Genomic DNA, 24,986 nt, shown 5'->3' with positions numbered 1-24,986 from the left:
TAGGGGTAGATAGTTCGGCTCTGTGTTTTTCTCCTACTTTTTCTCATCTCTTTGGACCTTCTTTCCCCTCCTCTCCTCTCATGTCTGTCTCCTTCTGACATGATTCTATTCTCTTGCTTCCTCTCTCAGAATCCTGTCTCCAAGCTGCATGCTCTGCTCTGCTCTGGACTGCCAGACAGGGGTCTCTTGATCTTATATGAATTATGGAAATAAGGAAACCTTCAAATTCTTTAAGACAGAGGCAATTAAGCAGAAGGGAATCGCTGCGTCAAGAACAGAAAGCAATTCCCAGTGCAGAGGACCGGACAGAATGGACTACAAGAACCTATTGGTGGGGTGTGGGGGCTTTTAGCTGAGGCTCTCTGTTTAAATACGTAGCCCAATAGACCAAGTTGAAGATTCCAAATAGCAGCGGGAAGGCTATTCTTGACAGTCGGTCAATTTTGCTGACACTGTTAAAGGTTTTCTTGGGCTCTGGTGGTTTAGTTTCCGGCTTGACTTCTTTGGGTTCTATGGTTGCGCTTTTAGCAATGGTTGCTAAGCCGGGGTCACCCCTGGCCATATTCGGGGTGTAGCTGGTTGCTGTTGGAGCATAAGTGTTGTTTTTCTTAATGAGAGGATCCTTCACTTTCTTTGGCTGTAGAAGGAAAGAGTAAAATGATTTGATTAGTCAACGGTGAGCAGCTATCAGTTGCTGAGTAAAGGTTTCAGTGTTTTGATATCCAAGTCTGTGCTTATTCAGAAATCTAAGAATTGTGCTTTATGACTGTCTTATTGAGATGAACAAAAGTATAGAGGGTATTTTATGCCCTTTGTCATCAAGAAGCATAGTCTATCTACTTACTCATTGAATATAGAATGTTCTGGAGACTTGTCAGGGTGATTCTTATACAAGTTGAGCGTCCTAAACTCAGGAGGCTTCTCAGCTTTGACCTTGACCTTTTGGAAATACTTGAGTGCCAAGTGAAGAAGCCCAGACTAGACTACTGAATGGCCAAAGGCCATGTGCAGTGAGAGACCCTTCTGAAAGGTTACCCAGCTCACACAGCGCGGGTGTGTGTGTGGGGGAATCATGGATCTTCTTGTCTTAGTGGAACTGTCAGTTATCAATCAACACAGGAAAAAAAAAATACCAACAGGTCTCTCTCAGCCTCAAATTCACAGTCATGAGCAAGTTGTTAGCTGTTGTTTTAAGCTACCAAGTTCTTGGGTGGTTTGTTTTGCACCATTGTATTGCTGGACCTGTTACTCGCTGCTTCTGTTAATGTTGCCAAGTGGGAAAATAATAAAGCAGGAATGGGCTGGAGACACAGCTCAGTTGTAGAGTGTTTGCCTGGCACCCACAAAGCCCTGGGTTCCATACCCAGCCATGCAAATGAGCAAACGAATAAGTAAATAATAAAGCAGGATTAGGCAAGATGTCCTGTTCAATTTTAGCTGCTTGGCAGTGTGAGCCGTACAATGATTAACATCTGCAACGCTGCTCAGGGTGCGTGTGTGTGTGTGTGTGTGTGTGTGTGTGTGTGTGTATGTGTGTATGTGTATATGTGTGCATATGTATATATGTGTGTGTGTGTGTATGTGTGTATATGTGTATGTGTGTATGTGTGTATGTGTGGATATGTGTATGTATGTGAATATGTGTATTGTGTGTGTGTGTGTGTATGTGTGTGACTGAGAATCGAGCCCAGAGGCTTTCTACCTCCAAGCTACATCCTCAGCCTTATTTTATTTTTCATTTTGAAACAGGATCTTGTTAGCTTCATGATTTTCACTATTTGCTGACTTCAAACCTGAAATCCTCCTGTCTCGGCCTTCCAGGTACTGGGATTAGAGGCATGTGCCATGACATATCTTAAAAAATAACCATGGTTTAAATCCATGTGGTCTAACATAGTTTCCACTAACCATGTGCTAATATTAAACTTTTGAAATGTACCTAGTACAAAATATACAAAGAATTTTGAATACTTAGTATGAAAAATATAGTATAGTATGCCTCCTTACTTATGTTTTGTATGGGTTGTATGTTATAAAGTTAGTATGATTTTATTTATTGGAATAAAGCATGTTATTTATTATGTCCTCAATAAATGCACCACATATGGGATACCTATAAATATTAAATTGAACAACAACTAAACTACCAATGATAACTTGGTTGCTCAATGTAAGTTTTTATAGGTGTCTATATGAGCTGCTGAGACATATGGGCTTAGCTTAGCATCACTTCTTTATACTTTTTAAGTCACGCTACTAAAAATAGTTAATTGTATACATGGTTCATGTTAGTGGCTTGCATTATATTGCTGTAGGATGAGACAATTCTAGGGGGGTTGCTCCCATTCTGTGCACACTGAATCACACAAACATGGTTTGGAAAGAGAAATCATGTCTGTCCTTGGCTTCACTGAAAACTGAGCATAGTTCATTTTGTCAGCTCAATTAAAGTATAGCAGTAATAAGATTATAACCAATTTGGCCAGGCTTGGAAAACAACCAAAGACTATGATTTTTTTAAGTTGCAAAATTATAATGGACTTAGTAAACACTAGATTTAGGTAAATCCTTTTGCTTCTCGTGTCAGACTCTAAAACTTTTCTCAGATAAATTAAGACCATATGAAAGCATGTTTGAGTAGAAAATTTTACTTTCAAATCTCTCCTGCATCTACTTCACCTATCCATCTAATCATCCAAACAACTTCTCTCCCTTAAACAATAACAACATCATCATTGCTCTTCCTTAGTTATAATAATAAAAATTAAAAATTTCATTCCTCTCCTATCTGCACACTTCATCTAATTCCCTAGGCCCATTCCATCTGAAATGTTTAAAGAAACGTAAAAGAGATATATTCTGCAAACCACTAATGCATTTACCTTTTCTGGAACCACGCTTTTGCCATCCCAGGCGTAACCTCTCTTGGTGAAGTAGTTGACTGTGGCGAACTCAATCAGAGCCGAGAACACAAAGGCATAACACACGGCGATAAACCAATCCATAGCTGTTGCATAAGCCACCTTAGGGAGGGAATTTCTGGCACTGATGCTCAAGGTTGTCATGGTCAGCACAGTTGTTACTCCTGTAAGGAAAGAAATGCAGTAAATATGTGGGTACATACTACAAAATGTTATCCCTGGAGGTCAGCAAAAGGAAAACAACAGTGCCCCATACAAAACGTGCTTTTTCAGTCAACCCGTTCTGGTTTGGGATTCATGAGTCCTAATTTAACCCCAGTGTAGATTGTGGATAATGGGATAACAATATTGAAGGAGACATCTCAATGGGATAAACTGCCCTATTATAGAAAAACTATTAATAAGATATGAACTCCTATTTCCTATCCTACAGGGATAGAAAATAATACTCTTCATTATCCCCAACTCTTGGAAGAGAAATCAGATCTTCACTGTCTCTGATCTACAAAACATTCCTAGAGCCTCAACTTTTTAAAATATTCAGTGTCCCGGCCAGGCATGGTGGCGTACGCTTGTAATCTCAGCATTAGGGAGGCTGAGACCTGGAGGATCGTGGTTCGCAGACAGCCTCAGCTACTTAGTGAGGCCCTCTGCAACTCAGTGAGACCCGGTTTCAAAATAAAGAATAAAAAATAGTGCAGGGGGTGTAGCTCGGAGGTCAAATGCCCCTTGGCTTCCATCCCCAGACCCGCAAAAACAAACAAACAAACAAACAAACAAACAAAAAGTATATATATGTGTGTGTGTGTGTATATATATATATATATACACACACACACATATATATGTATATATATGCATATATATATGTATATATATACATACATATACATACATATATATACATATATATATATGTATATATATATGTATATATATATTTTTTTTCAGTGTCCCAAATGTAGAAATCAGAAAGCCCATGACCTCTTGATAATTGTTAGATAAGTCAACAGTTTCAGGATAAAAATTCACCACATTATTAATGTGTCTTCTCTTGCACCATTTTGTCTTGATTCTAAAATTGGTGCTCCATGCCAGGCGTGGTGGCACACATTTGTAATCCCCGTGCTTGGGAGGCAGAGACAGGAGGATCGCACAGGTTCGAAGCCAGCCATGCTGGCTTAAGAGACCCTGTTTCCAAAAAATAAAATAGGTCTGGGAGTGTAGCCCAGAGGTAGAAGGGCTTCCAAGAACCCCAGTACCACCAAAATAAATAAATTAATTAATTTAAAAAAATAAAATAAAATTGGTGCCCTTTTGGGGAAAAAAAAAGCTTAGTTAACTGATAGAGCCTTAGTTTTCAAATATGTAAAATGGGTACATTTTACTACACTCTCTCTACGGGTGATGGTATACATCATTAAAGTTCTTAGGAAAATTTCTACCCAGTCATTAACAAAATCATTGTGAGGATTAAGTATACTAATAAGCAAAATTATTTTAAATATTGAAAATTGCTTATTATTATGTAAGATATTTGCCCCCATCAGATGTGTCTAACACTCAAAACTGATTCTTCCTTTTGATTAAATTTAGTAAATTGGAAGGGTCACAGAACCTGTAGGAAGCTCAGTTGTGTTAGCTGCTTTAAAGTATCTTTTTATTTTCCATGAATTTCAAGGTACATGACCTTTGTAAGTGTATTAGGAAGTGATATGATTAAGCAGAAATATTAAGACTTTAATTAAATGTGGTTTTGGGACACATGGTTAGGGTTGTAAGAAATAGATTCACTTTGAGCTCTGAAAGGTTAACAAAAAATTCTGGGACAGTCTCAATATTATATAATCAACAAATAGTTTAAGGAATATTAACTGAAAAAACCACCCCCAAATTTACATATCGATATTAAGTGAAGCAAATAACAAGGTAATTAAAAGTCTGTATTTGGGGAACAAAGCAACCCAGTTTCTAATCCCAGTCCCATAATTGCTGAATGACCTTGGGGAAATTGCTTCACAGTCTTGGCCTTTAGGTTTTGCTTGTTTAAATTTTTTTAAAGTTTCCTTTCTAATTGATTTTAATAAGTCCAACTCAGAGGAATATTGTTATTAAATATAATAATGCAATAAAGGGTTCAGTACTTAGCCTGATAGATGCTAAAGGCAAAATTAATATCTATTATTTTTTTTAATTTCAGTGTCATTTTAGATAAATCTTTTTTCAAGTGATTCTATTTTTTAATAAAATGCTGGCTTACGTAGGTAGCTGTCAGAAGTAATTGGACAATATATATTCTTATACCAAAGTATCCATATATTAAGAGCAATTAAAATAGCCTAAAGAGAGGCGTGTATATATGTGTATTTGTGATCTTGCAATTCCTTGCCATAGGAAAAAAAAAAGAATAAAAATGATGTGTCACATAGCTTTTAAGTTCTAAGAATTAAACCTGATAATTCATATATTTTATTTTTCTATTATAATTATTATTATTCAGATGAGGTCTTGTTATGTTGCCCAGGTGGGTCTCGAATTCCTCAACTCAGGAGATCCTCTTGTGTCGTCTCCCATGAGCTAGACTACAGCCAGGTGCTTTTGCACACAGTATCTTTTAAAGCTTTAGACAGCACTGCTTCGCTTTCCTTGTACTCTCACCTGACAGAAGATTGAAGCCCAGTAAGAGAAAGTAAATTGGCCAATGCTATACAGCTGGTAGACGGCGAAAAGAAACCTAACACTTGAATCTCTCGTAACATTTTACATAAGAACAGAACCTTCAAATAAGAGAGAGTCTGGGAAGCCAAATCTATGATCTTTTAGGGCATAAAATGCACTTCAACTTTGTTGATGCTAGATCCATGTTAATAAACTGTTATAAAGTGCCTCTCTGTTGGGTTTTGGTTTTCTTTGGTATTTCTTTAACCATGATCCTCCCGGGCAACTACAGAGCTCAGAGGAATGTGCTGAGTTCAGACTAAAAAGAATAGAAATACTAAGTAAATGTTAAAAAGGCTAAAGGTCTACAAAATTTGTATTTGTGATTTCACTAAACTTAAACATTAGAAACCTATAACTTGACACACTGCAGTACTTGCTGTGGCTGAGATTACAGATAGAAGAGTTATATGTTCCCCAAAAGGGCAAGAGTCGATTGAGATATAAGATCATTGGAAATGTTGAGTGATGTTTTTGACTTATAAAACATTCTGAAATGCTTTGTAGAATTTCCAAATAGAAGGAGTAGGATTTATTTGTGTGAGAAAGAGAAAGGTCATCACTTAAAAAAAATAACAAATTTTTCATATTTTTCATTGTAGCGCTGGCCTCATTCTTCAAAAAATAAAAGAACTAAGCACATAAAATAAGTAAGTTCAGTGTTCTGATTTGATTTTAATTTCCTGATGAGTAAAGGGCTGGGATTGTAGACACAAACAGAGGCAGACGTCCTCTTGAGAGGTCAGTCTCTAGTAGCTTCGATACTTGTTAATATTGACAAATGGTTATTTAAAAAAAAAAAAAAGAGTCTGAAATGAACTGCTCTCTGCAGCTGGAAACCATTTTGTGTCTTAATTTAGCTGTGGGCTTATGATGTTGCCAGAGCACATATTTGGTGATTTCCAACCTGCACGTATTTGCCAATTTAGGAAAAAAAAAAAAAGATATGTTTCTGGACCCATTGGCAGAATCTTGCTTTTTTTTTTTTTTTTTTCTCAGATACCTGGTTTTTCATACTTTCTACATATGGAAGAATGATACCAGAGTAATCTCTGCGAATGAATAATCCTCTGTTTAGGCTGTGAACCTCTTAAGTTTGTTTTTTTATTTTTTTAATTGTGTAGCATGAAGTCTTAAACACAGCAGGTGCCAAGTTAGGCATTTGTGGAATGAACTTTGTTAAGTACATCTTTCACCTATAAATATGTGGTTGTTATTTGTAAATGAACAACACTGACCATAGCAACTGCATTACAGGTCCCGTTGTCGCAGAAGGATCTCACCGTGATCATATAGCATCCTCAGTCAAGGCACAGAGTCTAGACTAAGTTCCCAGGCCCCCTCCCACACCCTCACATGATAGCTCAGGCTCTGGAATAGGGGACTTAATCTTCTGTTCCTCTGCTTTCATACTCATAAAATAATTTTAAAGGCAGTGTAGAAAATGTCTCTAGGGTTAAATGTGATAAGGTAGGCCACTTGCATTAAACACTGGTACAAAAGCATTGAATTACTATTTCCTATGATTTGAGGGATTACTCAAATTTTAAACTGCATAATATAAACTTCCTAACAGGAGTGGATGCATTTTGTTCCTAGGACACAGTAGTGGCTTTTGATGTGTTTCAGATGCAAATTCATTGAATTACTGAGCAATAAATCTTTCTGCAGTGCGATCTTTTGTTTTTATCAGCCTAAAAAGTGCAACTGAATTAGTATTACTGGGTAAGAGTCATGGTATATACTTTTCTAGGAACTGCAAACCTTAATGTATTAAGAGATCAGTTTTTTTTTCCTTACAAGAAAATGTTTTGCCCTTTAAGTAATTCTTCATTAATTTATAATAACTTGAAATACTTAGATAATTTTAAAGATTTTAGTGAAAAAATATACTTCTAAGTCTTCAGGAGTACCTATTACTAGGTAAATGCTGTATTTATGTAATCATTAATGAGCTTCCCTATTATGACAACACTTCTTTTCTTATTTTTTTTTTTTTTTTGTGGTACTTGGGATTGAACCTAGGGGTACTCTACTTCTGAGCTACATCCCCAGAACTGTTTTATTTAATTTTTATTTTGAAAGGGTGTTACTAGGTTGATGTGTCTCAGTACTTGCTGAGGCTGTCCTCAAACCTGTGATCCTTCTATCTCAGCCTCCCCTGTACTGGGATAAAACAAATGTGTGTCACCACACCCATCTACAACTTTTCTTTTAAGTATTTAAGAAATGTGCTGATACATATTATGCATCCTAAATATAGGATTTGAATATTAGGTTTTCTGTATTTTTAATCTGGCATGATGCTTTTTATGCCTGCTTCATTGTTCTTTCTTTCCCCAAATATCAAATCAAGTGTTCAGCAATCCTGTCTATCCATTTCCATGTACTAAAACAGATTGCTATTTAAAAATGTGATATTTTTACACCATACTATAATGGGCATAGAAACTTCTCTAACCTTTCATTTGTACTAACTTCAGATTTGAACATCTAGCCATTTTTTTTTATCCTTGTGGCGAGGTCACAGACATGCTACAGCTTGCCCTCTAGATCTCTGCACACATGTCTTGACTGACACTTACCAAAGACAGTTCTTGCTGGCACGGACTCTCTGTTGAGCCAGAAAGAGACTTGAGAAAGGATAACCGTCATTATGCATGGCAGGTATGTTTGAATAACAAAATAGCCAATCTTTCTCTTCAAGTGGAAATGAGTAGTCATAACAACATATTCACCTAGAGGGTGAAACAGACAGGAAGGGTGAACAATTTAACCTTGAAAAGGAGTTATTTCTGAGGTTTCCTATTAGCAGCAAAGTCCTAGAGGTAAGACATATCCTTTTTCCATGTGACATTCAGTCCCCGGAGAAAAAGAAGCTTTTATCCAAGAGAGAAAAGAAATAAGTTTTAACATGGAGCAAAATGGCTCTGAGGATGAAATGGAGGTTCCAGAACCCTGGTGGATATTCTTACTCCTCATGATGCTACATCATATATTTAGGGGACAAATCTGAGCATATGTTTACAGATTGATTTTAATGATCATGAAGGCAATGTGCTAGATTCAGTGATCTGTATCAGTAGTGATTATAAACAGAGTAGATCTCAAGTGAGACCTCTACAAAACAGATTCAGGACATCTGAAGGCACTTGGTATGTAAGGCAGGACACCTAAGTTCTAGCTCCAACACCTACTTAGAGCTCAGATGAATAATTTAGCTGGGACTGAAAGTCAAGATGAGGAGTGGGTTAGAATCTATTGTTTCTCAAAATTTATTTCCTGGAATCACATGGGAAACTTTCGAAAGATGCTGTTCTTCAAATCTCACTGGATTTACAAACATTCTTTGAATTCCTAAGAAAGCCCATATTTATCATCAAAGGATGGATCCTTCCTTCCTTCCTTCCTTCCTTCCTTCCTTCCTTCCTTCCTTCCTTCCTCTTTCTGTGATTAGAACCAACTTGCTAGGCAAGTGCTCACCTGTTACCACGGAGCTCTATAATTATTAGCTTTTGAGTTTGCACCAGTTTCTAGCCTGGTCTGGGAAAAAGTGGGCTAGCTAGGCTCACTCCATGGCCATGCCATACTGCCTCACCTAGAGGTCTACAGCAGGAGACACACATATCTATTTTTTCAATCACAAATCTTAGAATATTTTAGCCTGTTTCACTTTGAAGATATGCTTAGCAATCTGTGGGTGGGTAGGAGAGAAATAGATGTGTTCTGGATAAGAAAGCAATCCTGTATTTAAACATCCCCCCTCCTCCCACTTTCTTCTTCTTTCCCCCTCCAAACTTCTCTCTGCTTGAGCTCTCATTTTTATCTCAGCCATGAGCTCCTGACTGCAGCCCCTCGAATGGGAATGTAAGTCAGGCCTCCACCATCTCCATCACAAGAACCTCCTTCTCAGTCTGCAAGTTGGCCGCTCTCCTTCCGAAAAGCACTGACTGTCCTTATCTTCTTCTTCTTTTTTTTTTTTTTTGTTGGTACTGGGGTTCCTGGAAGCCCTTCTACCTTCGGGCTACAATCCCAGACCTATTTTATATTTTTGAAACAGGGTCTCTTATGCCAGCGAGACTGGCTTCGAACCTGTGCCATCCTCCTGTCTCTACCTCCCAAGTACGGGGATTACAAGCGTGCGCCACCACGCCCGGCTCCCTATCTTCTTAATAGCAGGCTCATGATTCCCTTTTGATCTTTATCTCCCATTTTCAATTTCTTTTGCTGACTCTGATTACTTGAGTCAGACATGTAGTGAGCTGTTTTTCCCTTTCTTTAGAGGTAGGGGTTTCTAAAGCAAATGAGGTACAGTACTGTCTTCTACTTTCTTGCTTGCTTTTTCTTGGCTCTGACAATGAGTTCACCCTCTTACCTCTGTTCCTATTGCTACCTTTACATAGGTGTATGGATAGATGGCTATTAATCTATCTAAAAAAAACTGACTCTCAATATAAAGACTTGTATTCCCAGATCTAAGCTTTAATAGGTCAAGTGAGTCCCCCTATTCCCATGTCAAGACTAGACACTATCTTTCTCACAGGTACTGATTTTCCCTTGACACCATCCACTATCTTTAAACTTCACACTACCTAACTTCTCCAGAAAAGGATGACCAGCACAGATCTATTTATTCACTAAGCTGAAAACCTGGAATTAATCCTTGGATGTTAGATGGCGTTTTAGAAAGAGAGGGGAGAAGAATAAACTGATCATCACAACTTCAGTTTCACCCAGGCAACAACTACCCATAACTCCTTTGTAGATTTATGATGGTGATGATCTATAAGTGGTCTTGTGTGCCTTCAGCCATCTTGATTCCAATTTTCCGTAAATTTATTGTATAAAGTAATTGTTCATATGTGATCATACCACTTGTCCCCTCACTTAAAATATCTTAATAAATTCTCATTGTGATGGCTAATACAGGTTGCCAACTGGAGGGGATTGAGAGACCCCTAAAAATTGGTAAAACATATTTGAGTGTGTCAGTGAAGGTATTTCCAAAGACTGGCATATGGTCATGAACTGAAGGGGACAATCTGTCCCGAATGCAGGCAGCACCAATCAGAAGGTGGAAGTCTAGATGGACCAAAAGCAGAAAGGGAAGTTCCCTCCTGCAGATGCTCAATTTTTCTTCCTTAGTGCATTTTTGCTGCCATCATCATCTCTGGACATCAGTGTGTAGTTTCTTCATCCTTTGAATGTGAACTCACACCAACATCTGTCCAGGAAGCTTCTAGACCTGCTTTCACCCTCAAACTAGAGCTGCACATTGGTCCCATTGTTTCTAGGCTTCCAGTTTGGTGGGCTGAGCAGCTGCTCTCCACCACTGGTTCCCCACCATGATATTCTGCCTTGCCACAGGTGTAAAAGCAATTAAGCCATTGGATTATGGACTGAAACCATGAGCAAAAAAAAAAAAAAAAAAAAAAAAAACTTTTCTCATTTTAAGTTGTTTATCTCAAGTATTTTATCATAGCAATGGAAAGCTGATTAGTATATCCATTATCTATATATCTATATTCAGTTTTCTCAAGTAAGTACTATTGGCATTTTAGACCAGATAATTGTTAGGCTATCTGGGACTGTCTTCTGCTTTGTACAATAGTTTGTCACATTTCTAGCTTATACACATTAGGTTTGAGTAGCAAATTATTTTCCTTCCCCCAGTATGGTAATAATAGCTGCATACAGTTCTCTACACTAATGAGCAAATTCCCTGACCCTAGTCAAGATTTTGCACATCAGAGATCCAAGATATATGTGATCTCATGTCTCACCACATCTTTTGCATTTCAGTATCTTAGCCTACAACACTGTACTTGACATCTGTGGCTGAATAATTTGTTCATCCATAGATGGGGCCCAGCCAAACTACCAGGTCCTCAGAAGAACAGAAAGAAATATCCTGAGGGGAAAATGTATTAGCCTTGGAAGCAAATCAATTAGAATTCAAAACCTAGATCTGCTATTTTCTTGCTGTGTAGCTTTGGAGAACTCATGTAAACGCTTTTGTCCTTGTTTTCCCATCTATAAAATAGTGTAAAGTGTAATAGGGCAGAATGAAAAATAGTGGCTCTCTTGAAGATGATGCTACCTAAGCATATTAAATAAAAATTAATTTCTTTCACTATTTTCTTCACTCTTCTCCCCAATCAGAAGTAATAGGAATATTGACAGGAGAAATATATTATCTGTTTATAGATGTAAGTCATCAATGATCATGGATACTTTCATTATTTTTATTAATAATATACCTGCTGTCTACTGAGCATTCACTAAGTACCTTGAACATTATATACCTCTTGTTTGTATATCCCTGCCAAAAAAACTGAAAGTTAATGTGGAAAGGAATAGTCCTTTGAATGGAGACTTAAGGGCTCTTAATTAAAAAAAAAATACAGAGCCAGGTGTGGTGGCATGTTTATAATCCCAGCAATCTGTAAACTGAGACAGGAAGATCATGGTTCATGGACAGCCTCGGCTAATTAGTGAGGTCCTTTGCAACTCAGTGAGACCCTATTTCAAAATTAAAAAATAAATAAAAATAGGGCTGGGGTGTATCTCAAAGGTAGAATGCCTCTGGGTTCCATGCCCAGTACATACATACATACATACATATATATATATATATATATATATATATATATATATATATATATATTCCAACTGAGTATGGTGTTGCATGCCTGTAATCCCAGTACTTAGAAGGATAAAATAGGAGGATCACAGATTTGAGGCTAATCTCAGCAATTTAGTGAAATCCCTAGCAAATTAGTGAGACACTATTTCACTATTTCAAAATTAAAGAATAAACTTGGGCTGGGAATAGAGTTTAGACATAGAATACCCGAGGTTCAACCCCAGTACAAAAATATAAATATAAATAAATAAATATAATGATCATTTCTCTTTTGAAGTACAAAAATGCCCACTAATTAATTTCTTATTTCTCTCTATACTTTCAGTAACTTCTCCAAGGTCATTTGAAAGAGAAAGAACTGGTTCCAAATTTGAGAAAAACAAAATGCAGAAAACCAATTTTCCCAAAGATCCTCTAAAATATAGGCTGCATGGACCACCCCTGCTCCCTTTCACTGTCTCAGGAAATGCATTATTATTCCTGACCATTCATTCAATCATGGCCTGCAAAATGTCAGCAGCCAAAGAATAAAATCCATCTTTCATATAATGTCAAGAAGAGGAGTGTCTCCATATTTTCCATTATCTTTTTTGTTTGAATGTGACATTTCTGTGAGGATTCTGAAAGCAATATGCATTTTAGAGATCTGAGGAGCTATTATTTGGCATTATGCTGGTTTTATAAACAACTTCTTTCCCTAACATATTAGGGAAAGAATAGGAGGATTTCAGTGTTTTGAAAACACCTTTGTAAACCGAATGAAAATTAAGAAGTGTGGGTACAAAACTTTTAGATGAGGGAAAATAAAGGGCAGAGACACTAGAATCAAGTTGTAATAATTTAAACATGAAACAAAAACATAACAACAAAAGAAGCCCCAGACTCCTAAATTAGATTGGAATAGAGTCTAGACAACAAGCACTTATGCGCTAAGCATGTCAAATTTTTCTCCCGTAATTCAGCAGCCTAGAAGAATTTTAATTCAAATATCCTTGCACATCATCTAACCCTGAGGGAAGCTTATAAATTATATGACAATACTTTTGATGTATTACAATACAAAATTAAGGGGAGTGGAAGAAAAGAGAGGGATATCATTTTGCAAAACAGTATTAGAGCTGGCTTCTAATTTTTACTTTCTGAGACATTAGTTACTGGAAGACCAGAACCTTGCTTAAATTCATTTTTCCAATTAATGTAATAATATTTAACTCTCTGGGCATGCACAAAGGATAAAATTAAATGATAGATATAAAGGCACTTAAAAGAAAACCTGAGTCCTATGCAGATTTACAGTGAACAGATAAAAAGTATAGATAGGCATTCTTTTCTAGCTCAGAAAATCAACCTTTCAGTCATTCAATAAAATTTTAGTGAACATTGATTTCCTGTAAGTTCCAAATTTGTTTTTTGTTTTTTTTTTGTTTTTTTTTTTTTACCCAATGCTTTCTATAAATGTGACCATTTCAAAAGAAATGTTGAGCCTGGCCTGGTGGCGCACGCTTGTAATCCCCAAGCTTGGGAGGAGGAGACAGGAGGATCACTCAGTTGGAAGTCAGCCATGCTGGCTTAAGAGACCCTGCTTCCAAAATAAAAAAGTGTAAAATAGGTGTGGGAAGAATAGCTCGGAGGTAGAAGGGCTTCCAGGAACCCCAGTACCACCAAAAAAAAATTAAAAAAAGTTGAATAGCAATATTATTGAAGGGGTGATGATGGCGTTATTTTAATAACTTCAGAGAGTGCTGGAATAAAAGGCAGGAAATAGCAATCTCGCAATCTCCTCCAGTTATACGTCACTTAGTTTTTCTGGACCTGTTTCTGCATTCAAAATATGAATGAGTTGACAAGTTATTTCTTTTTTGTTTTTTCTAGACCTTGCTTCCTATGTTTACCGATAGTTTTCTGGAGATCATGTACTGGGTTATATAAAGTGGCCCCGCAGCTCCCTTTTTTGAACGATGATCACCACTGTCACTCCATGATCAAAAATGTCATTTTCCTCCTTATTTTAACCTTCCAAGGTCATCCTCAAATCCACTCATCCAGAGAAGTCTCCACATCTAGGCAGAATCTCACAGTTTCTCTTAGTCATCTGTTCCATCTGTTTTAATGATAGTCATAAAAAAAAAAATCCGTTCCTCACACCAACCTGAATTGTCCATGATTAAATTTACTTTGCAAAATATGGGCAACTTCCAAGTTGTCATTGTCCATTTTGAAAACATCGCATGTTATTACATTCCCATTGTTCTCTGCACACTGATATTATCCCCCTAGCAAATGGCCAATATAATTTTTTATGTGTAAGTCATATTTCATGGCTTTTAAACGATACTGTATTTTTTTTTTGGTGGTACTGGGGTTCCTGGAAACCCTTCTACTTCTGGGCTACACTCCTAGACCACCTATTATTTATATTTTTATTTGGAAAGAGGATGGCTTTGAACCTACGCGATCCTCCTGTCTCTGCCCCCCAAGCACAAGCCACCATGCCAGGCAAACACTACTGTAATTTTTGTTTGGACTCTCCTTAAAGTTTTGCTTAGGAAGCTTGGTGTGATGCGATGGAAGCCTCCCAAATGCTGGGATTACAAGCATGCACCACCATGCCCGGTTGCATCTTCTCATTTTAATTTCATATTATTTCATGAAGTAGATATATAAGAAATCATGAACACAGTTGTAAAAGATTTGCCAAAAGTAACATAGCTATTAAGTGATTAAACCACAACTTAAACCTTGTCATATAATTTCAGAAGCCACATTCCTAATGACTGTGCTTCTCAATAGCACATGTCTATGCAAACTGTTAAGAGTATTCTGAGTAGTCGAAAGCACATTCTCTGCAGCCATTCAACCCAAGTTCAAATCCTAACCCTGCCTCTTTCCAGATGTGTGACTCTGGATAGCATATTCAACTTCTCTGGATCTCAATATATATCCTATGTATAAAATCAGAATAACAATAATACAAAAGTCATAGGATTTTTGTGGCAAATATTGGAATTCAGAACAGTGCCAATATTTTGTCACTTGGACAGAAACTTCTTAAGGGCAAGAGCTATGTATATTTGATGTGTGTGTGTGTATGTGTGTGTGTACCATGTGTGTGTGTATGTGTGTGTGTTTGAGTTGATTTGTGTATGGTGCTGGGGATCAAACTCAGGGCCTTGAACATACCAGACAAGCACTCTACCATTAAGTTACACCCCCAGCCCCTTGAATCTCTCTATCCACGCCCAATCATAGTGTTCGGCATAGTAAATGAAACCATTGGAGGAATAAGGGGACAAATGAATGAGTAGCAGAAAATTGTATTGGATTTGAAAGCTGGCAATAATTAATTCTTCCTGTATGCCTGTAATGGTTTTGCACTGCCAAATGAAGGAATACAGTTCAATCAGGCTCTGATGAATTGTATTTCCCTAAACATGGTGACAAACTCCAAAGAAAGGATTGCATCTCTGATGTATTTGTGCTGAACTGAAAACTCCAAATAGTGTGTTAGGATCCCCATCATTTGCCTTTGATATTATCAAAATGATCTAGACGTATTTTGCCCCGAAACAGCTCACTAAAATCATGTGTTTGTGCATCCGTATCTGTGCTGGTGGCAGGCAACCTTGTGGGAGGTGATCTGAATTGACTGTCTTCTCACTGCGAACTTTGTGGTAGACAAAAGTGTCTATTTTCCAGCCATTCTAGTTGTGTGAAAGCGCTCTTACCATCATTCTCTTGTCTTTGGGACAACAGAGGAGCTAATTTCACTTAGTGTTATTCATCTTAATGCTATCAGAGCTCCTCAAAGAGATGGAAAATATACCATTGGAGACCTTACAGAAGACCTCTGTTTCTTTCCACTGAAAACTACTGGGGTGGATTCTTAATGAGCTAAATTGGGTCCAGAGTAAGTGCAATCCTGTCTCTTATTGTGGAGTTGAAACACATACATCTAGCTAAGCTATCATCTTTGAGAATTTTCTCATATTTCCCTTTCCACCTGATACTCATTATGGGTATAACAGGGAAAAGCCCTATTTTGTGCAGGCAAGCTTGCTGTGCTCTCATAGAATGACTACTTCCCATGCACACACCCAGGAGGTTCAACCAGCTTGGTGACCCAAGTCACTGCCTCTCATCCCTGGTTTTTTTTAATATACTATCTTTTCTGTTTAACTAGAACTGGAAGGTTGACTCCTTAGAAAACAGATAACAAATGGAGGGCAATTCTCAAGTCCATCTGACCAAGTCACTCATTTTGTAGCATGAGAAGTGAGGACTCGAGAGGTTTAGAATGGAGGGCTTCCTGCTCTGAATAACCCTCTAGGTGTGTGACCATTGCATGTATACCATCCCGTTTAAGTTGTTAACCTGACATCCTCCAGTGTCCATTTTAATAATTATAGATAGGTCAGTCCTCAAGGAAAACAGCCTGCCTCTATTTGTCTGAATACCCTGGATGAACAAATAACAGTGATTATTTGTTCTCAGACAGATATAAACTAACAAAATAAAAAGCCAACTCCTAAGAGCAATCCTTCCTCAATTAATCCTAGGCTATCTTCATTTATTCTTTTTTATTAATTCAAAATATTTATTCAGTGATTCCTATGTCTTAGCTACTACAGAAAATAATAGATACAGAGCACAGACGTGGTTTTTGCCCTCACCAAAAAAAAAAAAAGTTAATCGCAGCACTTGCCATCCATTTGGATAATTACAGTTTATGTGTTCATCTGTTCTTACACTCCAGATTCCATGAGAACAAGGTCTGCGCCTTGTCAGTCACTGAATCTCTAGTGTCTGTCATGATATCCAGCTTAGAATAGCATTCATTGTTCAAGTAAACATCTTATTTCTGTATCTTTTTCAATATGACATGTGAGAAAGAAAAGTCTTCCTCACTTTCCATGTTTGGGATCGTTTCAGGATTATATCCACAGATACTACATTTCAGGTTTCTGTTTTTTGATTTTTGTTTGTGTGTTTTACTATCATCATTACAGTTTTATTTAGTTTTATTTCTCTAAATCTCTGTATAAGTGGAACAAAAGGCTTTAACTTCCATAGTAAGGTCAAACCTCAAGGTTCTGCTAAATGTTCCATTACTACATGCCAGATCGAGCACCTACCATATAACACTCTTCAGTATTTTTTTACTACCTTATCCTTAATGCAAAACTGACACCAAGGTTTCTGTTTGAGTTGCCCAAAAGTACACGAATTCTACACGATGAAATAGGACCAGAGTCTACGTATTTTTCACTGCAAAGCCTATGACCTCCATGTTGCCACTCAATTTTCCAATAAGGACAGAGCTGAAGGACAACCTCTATTTTATAAAAGATGAGGCATAAATATGTAAGCTTCTAAGGAAGCTATGGAAGTGTTTAAACAAGTGAAAAATAAATTCTGATAAACAGAACTTACCCAACAATCATAGTAAGAAATATTGACCTATTATTTGAAGATGCTGGATTTATGAAGGTCCTACGTTAAAGTCTAAAATCTACCAAAGAGATAGCTCTAAGGAATATAGTGCCACTAGAAATCACAAGTCAAATAATATGACAAGTTTAAATTCTGTTAGATATCTATAAAAATAAGCATTAATCTGTATTAAATATTGCAGACATTGAACATATTTTAAGATATTGGACTTTGGAGGACATACATTTTCTGAACTGTGAGTGTAGATTTTTATTTATAGTTATCTGGCTTGAAGATCACATTTCAAATAGTACAAAATGGTTACTTGCATAACTAAACTCTCACTGCTTTAAAAACTTTAAAACTCAAGCCAAGTTTTTTTATTTATTGCAAGGAGTATTTGATTTCAATTTCTAAAACATGTGTTTTTTTGGTGCAGTATAATTATACATCATAGTGAGTTTCAGTATGATGTAACATACATGCATACAGTACCTGGTATAATTGCCCCTGGACCTCACCCCATTTCCCTGCTTTCCCATCCATGCTAGTGAGATTGGAAGTGATAACTTCATATATGGACACAGCATTATTTGGAATGTTTATGTCCTCAAACCTCCTTTTTCCTCTTGCTACCTACCTCCCTTAATCCTCTCCTACTATTTTAATGGTCTCTCTCTTCATTTATCTAGAGTCTCTTTTGTTTTCTATTTTCTCTGTAGCTTCCACATATGAGAAAAAATACACAACCCTTGACTTTCTGAAAGTGGCTTATCTCACTTAGCATAATAATCTCTAGTTTCATCCATTTTCCTGCAAATGACATAATTTTGTTTTTCTTTATGGCTGAATAAAATGCCATTATGTGCACATACCAGCTTTTTAATAGTATCTAATCTAGTTCTGAGAACACCATTAGTGAATCAGTTATTACACCAACAAAAATGGCATCTACTACTTTTATTTGCAAAACAGAATGATCAGTAATGTGGCTGCATCTTCATTGGCTTTAGCTGTGAAGCATCCTTGGCTAGATAAGCAAACAGATTTGTAGAACAAATTGGCTTTTTGATGTCACATACATAATGATCCTTGTTACAGACTCACCAAGATTCATTAATTCATGTCAATAAATAAGGCCTAGATGATATTAATAACCAACATATATGGGAAGTCTTTTATGTGCCAAAAATTCTGGTAAGTAATCTTCATGGGTATAATTTATTCTTCCAACAATGCCACAGGATGAGTACAATTAACTGGCAGAGTGGAGAAATGAGGAATTCACTCAGATACTCATCACCAGGAGTCCACATACTGACCTGCTGTGCTGTGTCCATTGCATAGAAAAATATTCTTATTTTTCAAGCAAACAGAAGCTAAAAATCATCAAATGGTAGGTCCAAACACCACAGGTCTACAGAGTTTGCATTAGATCCCAGCTCAGTTCATCCCCAGGCTTATGCAATATTACCTCCCCGCTGCTTATATTACTGAAGGACTGATTGAATCTCACATTCTCACATCACACCTCCTTTCGTATTTGGAGTAATCAAAGGTTACTTACCTGTACTAGACTGAACAATCCCAGAGTCTACCGTTTGTCCCAGAAGGTCATACTGGTTTAAGCGGGACCCGTCTTCTGCTACAACCACCGAGCGTGCTGGCTCTCGGGTCCACTCATAAACAACTTCTGCTCTTGTGTAAGCATCTAAAAGGAAGGATGGGAAATTATCCATGGATTTGCCTCTTTGATTCTTCTAATTAGTTGTTGTGTTTTATCAGCTTAATATGTTCTTTCCTGGCTTTAGAAGGAAGGATAAGAAAGGGAAACCCACATTCCTTAGTTTTGGAAACACATAAACACATTTATTTTCTTATTGTTTCAGTCATTTGCTATTTATTTTCTCTTCCAGGAAATGGTTCTTAAGTTTCTACAAAGGACAAAGTAACACACTAGGGTTACTTAATGAATAAGGTTGCTAATCTTAGGGACTGTACACTGCAGTAATGGGGTAAAAAGCAGCTAAGCAAATAAACATAGAATTTCAAGTAGTGTTAAGCACAATACATTTACACACAACTGGGTCAAAGTATAGAGAATGAGGAGGGTAGGAAACCACTTTAGGTAAGGTAATATGAGGAGGTGACATTTATACAAATGCATGACCAAAATGAGGGAATAAACCACATAAAGTCATAGGAAAAAGCTAGTCTAAAAGAATCTTTTTTTCTTCTATTAAAAGTAAAACCTGATTAAATTGAGGGAAACCCATGTATCTAGAGCAAGGGGCATGATAGATGAATGACTAGTCATTAGACTGAGTTCCTATTATATCAAGCCTGGAGAAGGCTATAGGAAATGTGAAAACTAATTAGAAACACTTTGTTCCACAGCCACCTACAAAGGAAGTCTGAGTTGACTTCGCTTTTACTGATTATACTTGTAGATATTTATTATCCTGATGATAATGATAATGAGGAGGATACTACTGAGCCATACTAGATAGCTCTTCTTCTCAATGATTCTCATTGGCCATGCCACTTTTTACCTAGCTATATCCTCTAAGAAAGCTTTGGTCATAAATCTTTAATTCACTGCAGGGTGGAGAGAGTGCAGAGATTAGGAGAGAAAGAGAAGAAGCAGCAGCTCCATTGGTTGTCTGCTTTCTAGTCTCAGAACACCCACTGCATCTAGTTCAAAATGATGGTATATCAGAGCCTGTCGTGAGGCAAGGCTGGTGCTGGGGCCTCTGAGGCTGGGATCGGAGCCTGCCGAGGGGTAAGGCTGGTGCCGGGGCCAGCGAGGCTGGGATCGGAGCCTGCCCTGAGGCAAGGCCGGTGCTGGGGCCTCCAAGGCCAGGATAGGAGCCTGCCAAGGGGTTAGGCTGGTGCCAGTATCAGCGAGGCCAGGATTGAAGTCGCCAAGGGGTTAGGCCGGTGTGGGGGCCAGCGAGGTCAGGATCAGTGTCTTCCAGGTGGCCAGGCCACTACTTGGGCCGTCAAGAGTGGGATCAGTACTTGCAAAGTGGCATGCACAGAGAAATATCACAGAAAATAAAAACCATATGCTTCCCCTAATTAGCAAAAACTAGGAGGAAAGGGGTAACAGGAGGAGGTTGAGTTGTAGAAAGGGCCCTATAGAGAAGCAATTAAGGTGACCAATCAGAGGGGATGGGATGGGGGAGGATGGAACCGCTTTAAAACTCAGGAGGTACATAAACAAATGTATCAAAGATAATCACCAATCAAGCATAGGATCAAGGGAGGGGGTGGGAATGGGATGGGGATTGGATGAGGGCTAATTGGATGATATGTGCTTGTATATCCTCTCAAGTCTTGTATTCCAATGTGATGTATGATTACAATGTACCATTAAAAAAAAATGATGGTATAAACTGGGTGTGGTGATGTACGCTTGTAATCCCAGCAATAGATGGCTGAGACAGGAGGATCCGGGTTCGCAGCCAGCCTCAGCTATTTAGTGAGGCTCTTTGCAACTTGGTGAGACTATGTTTCAAAATAAAGAATAAAAAATAGGGCTGGGGGTATTGCTTGGAGATAGAATGTCTCTGGGTTCCATCGCCAGTACTGAAAACAAAACAAAACAAAACAACAACAACAACAACAACAACAACAACATGATGGTATAGATTTCCCTTTGCCTAGATGCAGAGTAACATTAAACATTTAAAGACTCTCATTGGGAAAAATAACCTGTTTCCAGGGAGTTTGTTTAGAGAGTGCCATAGCAAAAGCTGGCCTTACTCTGTAAACTGGACTCATTAGAAGTGACCTCCCTCTCCTTTAGGCACAATGAGCATGGTGCCTAACCCCAGAATACTTTTAGAAGTCGGTGAAAATGTATTTTTTTTTCAATCAAAGATAAGATAAATATAACCTAACCTGGACTGTGTCCATCTTTATACAAACACAATTAAAATCTAGTTTTAATTTTGTTTGATTCATAAATATAAAAATGCCTGGGCTTCAAAAAGTCCTAATACAGCCTTACTCGGTCCACCCTTCACCCTAGGTGATCAGGGTTGGTGCTTGTGTTCAAATATGTGTTTTCCCAGTGTAAAATATCGTGAGATCACTTCAAGTGATCACTCATCCAGGGGGATGATGCAGTAAAATGTAGTCAGTGTTTGCTGATTTTCTGTGGGTGTTCTTTATGCCACAGAATCATTTTTGGATCCATTTACAATCAGGGGTCTCCTTAAAGAATCTTTTCTCAAAGTTTGAGTGTAACTGATGTTGTGGTTTGTGAGAAAGATAAAAATGGCAAATAGATAATTTGGAATTTGTATTTACTTGACTTTTCTGCTCTTCCTTTTAAAATTGTGGCTATTCTTATTGACTTAAAAACTGAGGCATGGTATACGTGTATATCTTTCTCACTCTGGTGTTCTTATGATGTGTGATAATAACGCAATAAAAACAGAACAAAATATGAAGCATTCAATACTGTATGCAGTAGGAAGATCCATTAGGATATGAAATATTTAAAAACAAATCTCTTGGAGAGCCGGGCGTGGTGGTGCACGCTTCTAATCCCAGTACTTGGGAGGCTGCGACAAGAGGATCATGCAGGTTCGAAGCCAGCCTCGGCTACTTAGTAATGCTCTCAGCAACTTAGTGATGCCTAGTTTCCAAATAAAATATACAATAGGTCTAGAGGTATAGCCTGGAGGTAGAAAGTCCCTGGGTTCCATCTCCAGTACCACACACACACGCACACACACACACAATATCTTGGAAAAGGATAGAGCACACTCATTTGAGAATGACCATGTCATTTATAACTTATATAATTTATTATTATATTCAGTTAAAGGTTTTTTTTCTGGGGACAACAAATTATTGTTGTTTTACCTAAAAAGACATACTGAGTTTATAGTAGCGTGGTATGACTGAATGCTCAGTTTGAAAAGGCCTCGAATGTCACACCATTTCCTTGCATGTTACAGGTAGTAATCTGAGGTCCAGTTAATGACCTTTTTAAGGGTGCATCATATTTAGTAGAAAAATTGAGGTAATAACTTAGAACATCATTCATTCTTCTCCAGTTTAAGATTTTCCTAGGCAAGAACTGTATGTTATATGTTTACCACCAAGAAAGAACCGTGTGTGGTCATGCAATTATTGATGAAACCAATTCCAGATCTCATGTTACTTCACCACAACCCAAACTCTTGCTACTGGAAGACATTGTTTTTAGCAGCGGTGGCTGATCCTATTGTTATTCCATGCTATGTGTTGTCACTGGGATGTTCATATAGTTGTAGAGGGGAAAAAATGTGTCTCCATTGACTTCCCATGTCATATAATTCTGATATCTCACCTCCCATAATTCTTAGAAACACTATTACATATGAAAATGTACGGCTCATCTACTGCTATAGTACTAAGTACTACAAACTTGTCATCCTTGTGAAGGAGCCAATCATTCATTATTCACACCTGCCCATGAAATCCAAAATTGAAGGGTAAATTCACAGTACAAAAGTGGATACTTTTAAGTGAGAGAAAACAAATATACTTGAGGCCTACATATAGATGATGGGTCCCATTGTTTTCTCAGTTCTGGTATCTGGAAATTAGTTTCTTTGAAAAGTTAATTGATTTGATACTTTGGCAAGGTTAAAGAAGATTACAAAGAGTTGGCAAATGCTTAGTAGAAGTTTAAAGCTGTGATACTAAATGGGTTGTGTTATCTAAGAAAAAATAAAAAAAACAAACAGATTTTGGCTGGGTTGTCAAAAAAACTTTGTGATAGTATGGTATTGGGAATGTAGATTTTGTATCAAAAGAGCAGTTTATAATTTGTACTATAGGGTCACTTTTATGAGCCTCTGTTTTTCTATGTGTATGAAGCAGCGCAACTAAATGATTTTCAAAGTTTTACATTGTTAATAGTTCACTTACATTTTTACTTGTCCTCTCTCTTTGTTTACAAGACTCTATTGATAATCAGTCAGTTAAGAAAGGCTCATTTATTAAATTCTTAATAAATACAAACTTTTTTATATTTATGTCAGAATCTCTAACCTGTACCTCTTCTTTTAGGGCCAAGGATTTGTTTTATATTTTTCTTAAAAGTCAGTTAAGGGATGACAGCTTTATCATATGTGTTGTGTTTGGGTTAACTGGCCTAAAAAAGAGGTCTGGATTCCTAACCAGCACAAAGCACCATTGAGCACTGGCAGTTGGAACCTAATGGAGAGTGGTAAGGAAAACAGCTGGATCTTTAGGTTTAGTGCTTATCAACATCTGGATAAGGTTTCATTGAAAGCTTCATCAACATTTATTGCATAGTATTCTACTCAAGTTTTGAAAACTCCTCTCGCTTATACTCCAAAAATTGGGCCAAAAACATTCCCAGTATATTTTTCCTCAGTTTCTTCTTTGTTGAAATATTGTAGTGAGGACAAGTCAGGGAAAGGATGGAAAAACAAATGGGGAAATTCTTCTCATACTGCGACAAAAACCCGCTATGACTCTCTCTTCCACTGAGCATGGCCATCTGAGCCTGGTGTCAGTGTCAAATCTTTCTGTTTAAGTTAAATTCCCCTGAGGTCGTACACCCTCTTTTCTGAATCTTAAACACTGAAGGAGCACTGAAAGCCTGATTAGTAGAACTATTCAATACATATTTATTGAACATAGTATTGCCCTGTGCACTAGAAAATGTTGAATAATATAACCCCTCATGAAAGATGCAGGCTTCAGACAATAAAACATGTTAACCAACCAATAAAACAAATTGTTAATGCTGTAAGAAATGATATGAATGTTCACTGTGGAAAGGGACACTGATGGGGACAATTGCAAATCCCAGCAAAGTTCTCATGGTAGGCCTTGGGAGATGGCACCTGTGCTGTGATGATAAAGATAGAAGTCAGCCATGCTAAGCACCAAGGGAAGGGGAAGTCAGTCAAAGAGCATGTGCAGAGGCCCTGACATAGAAAGCAGCTTACATAGTTTTATTTAACTTCATTTTTCCTATGTGACCCACTATTTTTCTACTCGCTATCTATTTACCTCCTAAAATACCTCCAATATTCTTCAGGATAAAAATGTGTTCAAGTAAAAATATTTCTATACCCATTTCCTTTGCAACGAGCATTGGGAATGCAACACACAATTGATCAAAGAGAGAGATGTGAGTAGATGCCTATTAGGATTTTAAGGATCCAGGTACATAGATCCAGGCACTAGTTCTTTTTTTCTTTTTTTTTTTTTTTACCAACTAAGTCCCCTCTTCT

The 24,986-nt window shown here is 37.5% G+C and overlaps 1 protein-coding gene across 1 annotated transcript in view; it reads right to left on the bottom strand.

Moving 5' to 3' along the window:
- Nucleotides 1-325: 325 nt before the first annotated feature.
- GABRA1 (gamma-aminobutyric acid type A receptor subunit alpha1) overlaps nucleotides 326-24,986 on the bottom strand; it is a gene marked incomplete at both ends in the record, with an annotated part of 51,421 nt that continues 26,760 nt past the window's right edge. The window contains 4 exons of the mRNA XM_080698268.1: nucleotides 326-637; nucleotides 2,883-3,085; nucleotides 8,225-8,377; nucleotides 19,283-19,426. Of these exons, the coding sequence (XP_080554394.1) occupies nucleotides 326-637; nucleotides 2,883-3,085; nucleotides 8,225-8,377; nucleotides 19,283-19,426 (812 nt within the window). The remainder of the gene's footprint in view (nucleotides 638-2,882; nucleotides 3,086-8,224; nucleotides 8,378-19,282; nucleotides 19,427-24,986) is intronic.

Source organism: Muscardinus avellanarius (genome assembly GCF_963383645.1).
Source record: "Muscardinus avellanarius genome assembly, chromosome: 7".
NCBI classification, from domain to species: Eukaryota; Metazoa; Chordata; class Mammalia; order Rodentia; family Gliridae; genus Muscardinus; species Muscardinus avellanarius.
Note: the sequence above shows the minus strand (reverse complement) of the source record. Positions and strands in the feature narration are given on the sequence as shown.